The sequence below is a fragment of the Silurus aristotelis genome (assembly GCF_946808225.1).
Source record: "Silurus aristotelis genome assembly, chromosome: 11".
Lineage (NCBI taxonomy): Eukaryota > Metazoa > Chordata > Actinopteri > Siluriformes > Siluridae > Silurus > Silurus aristotelis.
In genome coordinates this window covers 7,796,162-7,807,870 of record NC_139584.1, presented here as the reverse complement: position 1 = coordinate 7,807,870, position 11,709 = coordinate 7,796,162, and the positions used below count along the sequence as shown (strand labels likewise).

At 35.7% G+C, this 11,709-nt stretch overlaps 1 protein-coding gene and 3 long non-coding RNA genes across 4 annotated transcripts in view; 2 read left to right on the top strand and 2 right to left on the bottom strand.

Annotated features, from left to right (window-relative positions):
• Window positions 1-11,709, bottom strand: part of LOC310733968 — a 152,698-nt gene that overhangs the window by 84,622 nt on the left and 56,367 nt on the right. The window lies entirely within an intron of this gene.
• On the top strand, window positions 2,139-3,399 carry LOC310733960. Its single transcript, XR_014535930.1, has 2 exons — window positions 2,139-2,260; window positions 3,249-3,399. It is a non-coding gene; the product is annotated as an uncharacterized lncRNA (long non-coding RNA).
• Window positions 3,258-11,709, bottom strand: part of LOC310733966 — a 35,626-nt gene continuing 27,174 nt past the window's right edge. The window contains exon 3 of the long non-coding RNA XR_014535939.1: window positions 3,258-3,395. This is a non-coding gene — a long non-coding RNA (uncharacterized lncRNA). The remainder of the gene's footprint in view (window positions 3,396-11,709) is intronic.
• The window catches only part of LOC310733928 (tumor necrosis factor receptor superfamily member 14-like), a 56,621-nt gene continuing 48,821 nt past the window's right edge, over window positions 3,910-11,709 (top strand). Inside the window, exons 1-2 of the mRNA XM_083555453.1 lie at window positions 3,910-4,050; window positions 4,179-4,266. Of these exons, the coding sequence (XP_083411579.1) occupies window positions 4,194-4,266 (73 nt within the window). The 5' untranslated portion in view covers window positions 3,910-4,050; window positions 4,179-4,193. The remainder of the gene's footprint in view (window positions 4,051-4,178; window positions 4,267-11,709) is intronic.

Genomic DNA, 11,709 nt, shown 5'->3' with positions numbered 1-11,709 from the left:
TATTTAATTGTGTAAAAGAGAATTAGTTACTAAATGTTGAATAATGAATATTAATACCCTAATATGTTAATATTACCAGTACACTTTTTTCGAATGCATTATAAATTATGTTGAGTTCAACATGCTCAGAAAAGCTGACATTAATCTGCAGTCTGAAAACACCCTCAGTACTTCCCATGTACAGAAATTTACAGTCATGAACTGAGACCAATAACCAAAATAGCATTCATAGTCTCCCAGTGCATATTCCAGTAACTCATTTTCTTTCTTACTGTATTTTTTGGTTGTAACTACATTTGGCTTCCAATTTGAATGGTGGACAGATTTGTCCTTCAATCACCAAACTCTTTACAACACCAGCTTATCTTTCTTTTTTTTTTTTTTGGTAAAGAAAATGAAAGGTTATAGGCAGAGGGAAGGGCTTTCTGAGAAGAATGCTTCGTATGTCTTGCTTTCATAATGCATCAAATAACAAAACTAAAAGCAGACTTATAACAAAGCACATTCAGACCACCTCCTGAGATCTGAACTCATTTGGGACATGTAATCTGGGCTGGGTCGAAAGGGAAAAGCACAGAGTCTATTTTAATCGGCTGAAACGAGCTTTCTGTAAAGCGAGCTTGGTGTAAAGCAAGTTTAATCAAGCTTTGTGTAAACTTAAACCCTTATTGTAAAAGTCTCAGGTGTCAGTTCTTATTAACTGTTCATAAAAGACGTATTTACAGTACTTAATAATACTAAAAGATATTTAAAAACTTTTGCCTTCTCTATTTTCATGACTGCTTTTTTTTTAACCACCCTGAATGTTATTTATTAATTAAGGCTGATAAAATGTCAGATGCGGATGCTTTATACTGTTAATTGTATATATTTTTTTTATTTTATTAATTATGTTAACATTGTGTATGAAAGTGTGTGTGTGTGTGTGACTTATATTATAACTTATGTAACATATGTATGTATGTAACTTTGAGGCACTATAAATGTAGCTAAATGTAAACAAAATGTAATGTAAAATGAATGCAACTACTCCTTAATGTTAAATAACTCATGATTTTAATTATTCAACTTACAAATATTACATATATTTGCATAAATGTAAAAAGAAATGTTTGCTTGCTGCTCTGTTGTAACATAAATCCTTTTAATTTGTCAGCTTACGAAACCCACATTACTCCATCAATCAACAGTCAAACTATCCATGTGAATAAGGATAAATAACAAGTTATGACATTAAATTTGTTCCAAACTTTTTTTGTGATAGTTGAAAGGGGCAGAAAACCGGTCCAACCAACAACTGTGAGCTGCTAAGAACATGTGACAGGTGTAGCATTTTACATAAACAACAAATAAGAGATTTGTCTGCATAAACAAACGCAACTTGCCTTTTAATTATTGCACCATTTGTTGTTTTTCTTGAAGGCTCACTTTGGCATACTTAGCTCCGTGTTTGGTGTCGAAATGCCGAAGTAGCTTGTACACTGTGACAACCGCCACTGCCTCATATCACAAAAGACATATCGCTTTTTCTCCTTGAAGCACAAACATATATTCGCCTTCCCATCTTTCTTATACCAGCCTTCCATTTGCATCAACTTTTTTCTATCTGGACATTTTGGGATCATTGTTTGTATTTCTTAATTCGGAAAATGACACTGATGTGGAAACCATAGAAATGTATATATTGCTATGGTGGAAACACTGCAATCTAGTGGTGGGATGCCATCACTTCAGGAGTAACATGATCGGCAAGCATTATGGGAAATGTAGTTTAGGGGTCAATGCACCCTTTTGACTTATTTATTATAATATAATCATCTTTTCAGCTCTCGCGGGCCACATTTAGCCCGCGGGCCTTGAGTTTGACACATATGACTTAGATGAAAAAGAGGATCCTTAAACATCATAAAGTTCTCACGGCGCTCCTCGGACACGCACAATGTTATCCAACCAAGCAACGGCATCGTCCATGTTTTACCCGAAATCTCCGCTCCGTGTATGATCTGAAGTGCAACTGTCTTTTAGTTCCGGCGCTGAACAATAACTGCGAGTAAACATTCCGTCTCCTTTAAAAAAAAAAGTAACCTGAAAAAAAGTACAAAGTGACAATAATCTTTAGCAAGGCTGTCGACACTTTTCTGAAAAACACCCACCATTTTGGCCGAACTGTCATGTGACCCGCCTCAAACGCGTAAACAAACTACGAACATGCAAGAAAACCAGCAGCAGTTCTTCAGGTTTCTCCAGAAAAATCAGCAACGTAAGAACTTATTTTAACCTGTTTTCTCTTGGAATTATGCAAGATTTATTGCAACTGACAGTTCTGAAATATTGTATTTATATTCATAGATTATAATCATATGCAAAATAAAGCCAAACATGCGCAAATAACCTCGTTTCTGATAATTGTGTTATAAAAGGCATACGATATTATTTTCTGTATTTTATATATGTATATAGAACGTAAGTTAATACAAAAATCCTTCATTAGTCAGTGAAGAAAGAAATGGGGAATGTGTTGGACCACCCTTAAGCCCCTTGTGATTTCTAGCATTCTTGGCACAAAGTAAGTTGTTCTGCCCTTTTAGGCGTTGCTTTTAGTTTCAGCTTTTATGTGCATGTTTTTCTGTATGTGCATCAAATTTGGTTAACATATTCTCATACCAAAACATATTGGTTACCAAAACATATTGGTTAACATATTCTTATACCAAACGTGTTATGGTAAAATAAATAGAATTCTAACTCATCTTAAACTAATGTCATGAATATAAAGTGTAAGCATTCATAGTTTTGCTTAGTTGGTTAGAAAGCTGGTCTACATGTTGCATTCGGGCTTCACATCCAGATTGTGCAACAGTTTTTCCCTCAGTCCATCAGGCTCCTCAATCCATCAGGCTCCTCAATCCATCAGGCTACTTAATCCATCAGGCTACTCAATCCATCAGGCTACTCAACACAGTGTTATGATGAAAATGCAATCCTGAGTCTAAGTGCATTAAGGACAAATAAGATTTAAATGACCAAAGGTGCTTCTACTAAGTACTGAGGAATGGGTCTAAATACTTATGCCACATGTGATGTTTAAGTTTTTTTTTTTTTATAAAAATTACAAACATTTCTAGAATTCTGTTTTCACTTTGTCATTATGGGGTACTGAGTGTAGATTAATGAGGAAAAAAATAATTTGCATTATCAGGCTGCAACATTACATAAAAACTTAAAATATGACTGTTTTAATTTTTCAGATTCCTCTCCAACAAATCTAAGTAGTTAACAAACATTCAGAAAGTGAGGGTAAGTTGGACTACCATCAATGGGACACGGACTTAAAAGCAATGTGGCAGATCATGGAGTGTGGGGATAAAATGTTCATTTCTTCTTCATAAAACTGTCTCATCTGCACTTTTAACAATGATTTCCAGTTTGGCGCATACTTCCTTTATTGCTGCTGTTTCTTTCCTTAACATTGAACTGTATTTCTGTGCTTGTGGACGAGCTGAATATGAAATAAATGGAGAATGCTGCCCCATGTGTCCACCTGGTAATGAGATTTAATATTGTACATTAATAAAATGGCTAACTGCACATAATCTTTAATTAAAGCAAATTATTGTTTAGGTCATCTTTAATATATTTTTAGGAAACCGGGTTTATAGACATTGCACAGAATTCACCAGCACAACATGTTTGCCATGTGTTGGCTCGACTTACACTGATGAACCCAATGGTCTTTCGAATTGTCTTAGCTGTGCAGTGTGTGATGTTGGTATGTATGAGTTTGTCACAAATTTGTGCTTTATGCAACATTATATGTGCATTATGTATTTACAATATTGATTAAAGGTATTAAATATGCTATGTTTAATGTTATTTTGTGTGTGTATTTAACAGGACAGGGATTAAAAGTAAAAATGGCCTGCACATGGACTTCAGATACAGTTTGTGAGCCGCTCGAGGGGTTTTATTGTACTGATAATTACAGAGACAAATGCATGTCTGCTCGGCAACACACACAATGCAACCCTGGAGAATATATAATGCAGGAAGGTTGGTGTAATGCAGTACACAAAACTGAATTATACTATACATTTTCCCTGCATCTTATTTGAACAATTAAATGACTTGATTGCAGGATCAGATTATTGATTTACTCAGCTGCACTTGTGTGTTTGCAGGAACAGCAGTTAAAGATGCTGAATGTTCACTATGTGCAGATGGAACCTACTCTAATGGCTCCTTTCACATTTGTAAACAACATACAAAGTGAGTGTTTGTCTAGAGTTAGCAAATGATCCTGATGAGTGAAAAATGATTACATCTGTATCTGACAAAATAGAGCAAAGCACCTCCAAGGTACTGGAATAAATAAATATGGGCTTCATTTTCTTCCCTTCTTTTTTTACTTCCTTACTTTCCACTTTTCTGAATAGATAATGTTTCCTCCATGTGGTCTGTTGTTAACACCATATTATTATATTTGGAATTCAGTGTAAACAATTGGTGATCTCCTATGATATCTTACAAGCTGGAAATTTGTCTTAATCTAAAGTTAAGAAGCTAGCAGGCTTTTCTTTATTCCGCTCAAATTGTTCTGTGTAATATTTCTGAAGTGTCCACTCACGTTTCATTTATTTCCTCTGTTTATTAACAAAGAAAGAGTTTAAAGCTTTGAACTAAATCAACAATGATGAAACTGTCGAAAGAAATCTTGAAAGCTAAAAGTAGGAACTGTGACATGCAATAAAATGTTAAAAATGTTTTAGAAAATTCTAATTTCTTAATGTAATACCACCTGATCTTTTAACAACCTTTTAACAACAGTTTTAGCAATGAGTTCACGTTATTGAAGCATTTTCAGAATTACGGCATACATTTCTCCCTCAAATGTGCGCATGTTGTGTCACTAATGAATGCGCATGTTGTGTCACTGAATAATTAATAGAAATTCTATTCTCAATGGCATTTTAACTTGTTGGCTTCCGTTTGTGAGCACCTGAAAACATGACACATTTTTGTATCCTGACGCTGTTCTCCATAAGACCAAACTCAATATACCTGTCACTGTATTTTCTCAATTTAGATATTTTGGGTTTAGCTTCAGTCATAGACTTTACATATATCACATGGACTCATATGTATTATTTTGACATATTGTTGTGAAGGCTCTTGGGTTTCAGTGTGTATCTGATGGTAGTTTGTATCAAATGTAAACTGTAGCAGAACTGACCATCAGAGCAGCTCTGGAGATCAAGTTCATGTGTTTGTCTGCATATAGTGAGATGGCAAACACTGGAAAAGGCATGAGCATCACGTGTGCTTTAGTGTGTAGTGGATAAAACCACATGTCTATGCCATACATTCACATGCAGAACAAGCAGACATCTTAAATTGTCCCTGCCCTAGTTCATATTGCAAATTACATCATGCACAGTAAATTCAGTTTATATCACTGGATTCAATTTAATTCTGTGATTCTGTCTGCATGTCAGTAAATCACAGAGCTCTTAAATTATTTTGCAGACCCCCTGGCTACAGGTGACAGACATTGAGAACCACCTTGCGAACCTCTGAATTTAATCTATATTTTACAGCCGAATTGGTCATCTAGAATGGTACTTAAAGGTCAAACAATAAATGCCTTATACACCTGCACAGCCATGCAAATACCAATCAGCTATTTACGTGGCATCAGCACATTGCATACACTCATTCAAATACAAGAACTCCAGTTTATGTTTCCATCAAACATCAGCTCACCTTTCTATCACTATAGTGCCCAAAAGATGGTTATGAATCTCAGGCCGACACTCTAACACAGACTGTAAATAACAGCAGCCCATTTACATCTCTGCAAACCATGTAAATGAACTTAAATGATTTCAAGTAAACGATACTATGAAAACCGGCATTACAAATTCATAACATATTAATCATGATTTCCTTAAACAAAAAATTCTATGTTCTTAAAAGCAGTAATACTCATTGAGTACTGTTTATTTTGACAGATGTGAAGATTTGAAACTTGAAGAAATAGCACCAGGAAGCAATTCTTTCGATGCCCAATGTGGAGTGCAAAAATCTACATTATATATAATAGTTGGATGCATCATGGCAGTCCTGGCTGTAGGTTTTGCTGTAGGAGTAGCAATAATAATAAAAAAAAAAAGAAGAAGAAAAGCCCACATACAGGTTAGCGTTACATTGATAAAATCCTACCGTTGTATTTGGTATTTTTAAGTGTTTTAATTATTTTAAGTTGGACACTTTGATATCATTTGTCTCCCAAACTGTCTTTAAATCAGCTGGTAATGCTAAAATGAAAAGACTTCGATGAAACCAGGCACATGTAAGTATTTCTTTGGTGTTTTAGCATCATAATCTAAATATTTTCTATTCATGCAAATTTAATTAAATAGATTATAATACGATTTTTTCATTATGGTAATTATTTCATATTAAACCATTTGATTATATATACATTGTTTTGTTTCAAAACGAAATGGCATGATGATTACATGAGAAGAAAGCTAAGCGGCAATGTGCAGAAATCCTTCCTCTTACAGCAGTGAAATATGATAGATAGATAGATAGATAGATAGATAGATAGATAGATAGATAGATAGAACTTTTATTATGGTCCTGGTGCACCTACAGTAAAGGTAGAAATGGTGCAAAAATGAGATTACGGTTTTCGAAATGTTTTTGGAATGCAGCCATCGTAGAAGCCAAGTAAAAGCAATAATATCTTACATTTGACTCTACACAAGTTTCACTTTCTCTTAGTGGGATGATCCTTAAATCTTGCTAATTCAAATTCCTTTAATTTTCTTCTTCTCCAGGAACAGATTTTGGCTGTAATTACTCTGATCATTCTTCAGTACAACTGCCATATATATATACCCCCCCTCAATAGTTGAAGATGCCATCATTTACCTGCTAAACCATATGTACTAAAACCTGGATAAACTGATGAACACTTTGGGGGCCATGTTCTTTGACTTCTCCAGTGCTTTTGACTCCATCAGGCTGGTACTTCTGGGTGAGAAGTAGACAGTGATGCAGGTTGATTTTCCCCCCGTTGTGTCCTGGATAGTAGACTACCTGACTAGAAGACCCCAGTACATGGGCCTACAACACTGTGTGTCAGGAAAAGTGATCAGCAATACAGGGGGCCCACAGTGGACAGTGCTCTCCCTCATACTCTGTACTGTTTAAGAAGGAGTACAGGACAGTAATAGGGAATTGTGTCACATGCTGTGAGGACAACTTTCTGCAGCTACATTTGTGAAAAGACAAAGGAGCTGGTTGTAGACCTGTTGCTGGAAGGCACCTGTTACTCCTGTCTCTATTCGAGGTGTCTGTGTGGAGATGGTGGAGGACTACATATATATACGTGGAGGTGTACATAGAATGCACCAGGAACACTGAAGTTTTCCACAATAAGGGGGAATGGCCACCTCTTTTAAAAAAAAATTTTTTAGAAGGCTGAAGCCCTTCAAGATCTGCAGGAAAATGCTAAGTATGTTTTATGAGACTGCTGGGGAAGCAGACTAAGTGTGACACAAACAGACTCAACAAACTGATCCACAAGGCCAGCGAGGTTGTTGGGGAGAAAATGGACTCAAACCAATACATAAATACCTGGTTAGTCTGAGAAGTACGTTCGTGACGGACTTATACAACCTCAATTCGCCACAGGAGACCATATCCGTATAACCCCTCCCCCTGAGTGTTAAACAGTTTATATATAACTTTTAAGATTACTCTTGCACTAAGTGCAACAGATGTTATAAATATATTAATTCAAACAATGAGGAACATATGGCAAAGTATATACAATATTTACACACTAGTCAAAACCAAAACATAATAAATAATCCCACAGGTGAGAGAGGCGGAGAGTGGCGCTAAAGAAAAGAACACAATAAAACCAACCCAACTATCTCAGTAATAAACCACTAACCTAACACTAAACAAAATTCTTCCGGCGCCTCTACACGCCCTAGCTTACCTACTCTAAACTAACCAAACTACAAAAGTAGCGCACACTCCTAGCTAGTGTCTCTATACATAACATCATCTACGTGTTGCAAGATGTAAGTCACGTGACATACTACCTGCCCAACACTCCAGGGGAAAACACAAGGGTTGTTATGGAAAACGCAAAGTTGTTATCAGAATATAAACAAACAAGATAACATTAACTTTAACTTAACAAATATTGTACAAAACCAAGTTAAACGGGAAAAATACAAGAAACAGAATCAATGCGAAAAACAATTTGTATTTGTATTAACTTTTTTAAGTGTAAAATGGCATAAAAAAGCATATTTTTGTATGCAATTTCAGCAATAAAAATTTTAATTTTACTAAAAAAAGCACTTCTTACCCCATTTACTTGATTAATCGATGTAATAATCGGTAGCACACGCGATTACTAAAATAATAACAGCAACAGCTCTAGTTATATCTTCATTTTTTTTTTTGTGGTTGTTTTAATTGTTAAATATGGAATGTGGCTCCTTTAAGAATTATGTTACGGTTCCGGTTGCTTCCCCTCAAGTGGGAAGAGCAGTAAGAGGTCAATGTTGAAATTGTCTGGGAAGGCAATGTTTAGTAATTAAAAATAATTAAGAAAAAGAGTTTTCTTTATTTTCATGACTATGAAAATTGTAGAGTCACACTGAAGGCATCAAGGGCTATTTGACCAAGAAGGAGAGTGATGGGGTGCTGCGCCAGATGACCTGGCCTCCACAGTCACCGGACCTGAACCCAATCGAGATGGTTTAGGGGTGAGCTGGACCGCAGAGTGATGTCTAAAGGGCCAACAAGTGCCAAGCATCTTTCAGGGAACTCCTTCAAGACTGTTGGAAGACCATTTCAACTAGAATAGACAAAGTATGATATAATATGCGCTTGGATATTAAATGAAGTTTGGTTTCTGCTGTTCGTGTGAAAATATGTGTAGCTCTTACAAATAATTTGCAAATTACCCCAAATTCTGATAAATAAATTGTAAACGGAGTGAACAGAATAATGAAAAAACAAGAGAAATATTTTCCTCCATACTATTTTTTAAAACATTTAATAGAATATAAGTTTATGTTAAGGCCACTATATTAAAAGGATTAACATTATTATTATTATTATTATTTTATTTTGTTTTATATATTTCATGAAATTATTTATAAATAGTGCATGTAATTAATTATATTGTTGACAGCACATTCTCTGTGGTCAATAAGACAATTATTTCTGCTACAAATTCTGAAAGAAATGTCATGATTTTAGTTAATACTTGATTTATAAATAGTTCATATTTGCAGCTTAATTTGAACCTTAATACACCTGCCTCAACATTAACATTACAATAAAAATCTGCTTTATAATCCACAATAGAAGCAGATGATTTTTGGCTGAATGCAGACCCACTTTAAGTTACTTGTACAATACTGTATTTTGCTCTTATCAACAACTGCAAAAAAATGTAAATAAAAAAATAAAAATACTCTTTCCCTTGATACCAACTGCACCATTGTTTCTGAAATAAGATGTATGTTTAATACATAATCAATACAGCTTTCATTAATTATTATCAATATTTATTGTTATTAACTGTATAATGTGGAGTAAGTATAATATACATTTGTATAATATGAGGTGGTATCAAAAAGTTAAAAAAAAGCCAAGTCTATTGGTGCCACGTACATTGCCATGTCTGCGATTTCATCATGAACAGCGATTTCAAGTTAGAACAAAAAGCAAAAGTAAAATTCTGTGTGAAATCTGCAACAGAGACACTTGGCATACATTTGACATCCGGAGATGCTGCAATGAGCCGTTCGAGTCAAGCCAAGATGTTTCGAGTGGCACACACGTTTCAAAAGTGGAAGAACATCACTGAAAGATGTTCTGGATGCGAGATCAGGAAGAGATGATCAACGAGATCAACCTTTGAAAATGTCAAAACCATTTCAATTCCACACCCAGCGAGTATTAACCACATTTTCTACTGGCTGTAGGAGGAAATGCCCTATTTTGCTGTCATGATGAGTGAATATTGAATAAAAATTTAATAATAGTATTACAGGTTTGCAAGGCCCCACGAAATGATGCTGTTTACAAGGAGGTGGCACTCATGATGCTAATAAGTAAAGGAATTGTAGTCAAAATCTATTTATTGTGCAATTTCCGCAAGCAACGTATAAAACATATTTTGTAAACCAACTGGCAAGAATGTAAACATCCCTTTCCTCTATAATTGCAAAGTTTATACTTTAACAACTGAACAGCAGGCTAAGGCGACCTGAATATATATTATTAAAATAAATGTATGGAAAAGGTGTACAACCTGCATTAGAAATAGTACTCCTTTTGGTTTAAGCCAAAGTAAACTACACAGTATTGCTGTTTTTTGTTGTTGTTTGTTATACTTGCTTCCCTTTTGAATATAAATAAAAAAAGAAACAGTTACGTTTTATTTGAATTAGACTTTTTGTGTAAATGAACTAGGAACTTTTCAGAACATAGAACATAAACTGAAACAATATCTTATAAATAAAAATAAATAAAAAAAAACATCTTGTTGTGTTGTATGCTCCTTTCTTTCACAATAAAGCAATATCTGTAGCACTCAGAAGACACTTGTTGTGACCACATGTACAAGAGCAAGTTCAGAGTGCACAGTTTGCTGAGTCAGGGGAAGAGGAATTCGAGTCAGAGGAGGAAGAAGAGCTGGCCATGGAAGAAGAGGAGCAGGCCAACGAGGAAGGGGAGTTCAAATCAGAGGAGGAAGAGGAGCAGGCCAACGAGGAAGAGGAGTTCAAATTAGAGAAGGAAGAGGAGCAGGCCAACGAGGAAGAGGAGTTTAAATCAGACGAGGAAGAGGAGCAAGCCACTGAGGAAGAGAAGTTCAAATCAGAGGAGGAAGAGGAGCAGGCCAACAAGGGAGAGGAGAAGGTCTAGGAGGGAGAGCAAGACAACCTCGCACCATCATTACGGACGAGATGCAAGCAACAGTCATTGACCATGTCATTGTCCATGGCATGACAATGGCTGAAGCAGGACTACGAGTCCGTCCGAACCTAAGTAGGTTCACCGTGGCCACCATTATCAGGGCATTCAGACAACACAACAGGTACAATTCCTGTTGTGTTGTCTGAATGCCCTGATAATGGTGGCCACGGTGGCCTCCTCTTCCTCGTCTATTGCTTTCTTTGTCACAATACAATTTTACAAGCCTGTGAAAGTAGTCTATTGGTTTCAAATCAGTTGTTACCGTATTGTAAAACTGACAACACATGTTTCTTTCTTTAGAGTTAAAAAAAAATGCCACATAGAGGTGGGAGGGTTGCCATATTTACAGCGGCACAAGAAACCCTCATTGTGGATATGGATATAGCCTGCGATGTGGATGAGGTGATGTGGCCCGATGCAGCTCAGTGACATGATGCCGCACAGTGAATGTGTTGTGTGTGTGTGTGTGTGTGGTGTGAATAAAGTAAATAAAAAAACTTCACACCCTGATCATGTTTTCAAGAGTACTGTTGTGTGCAATAGATTCTGTTTTTGCATTGAGTTGTGTTACAGTAGTGTACATGCAGAATTTACTATAGATTTATACTCTTCATATGAAACTCTCAAATCTAAATGCCTAATCCTCTGCAGAGATCTAAGAACATCCATTACTGTAAAGTTTCAAAAATA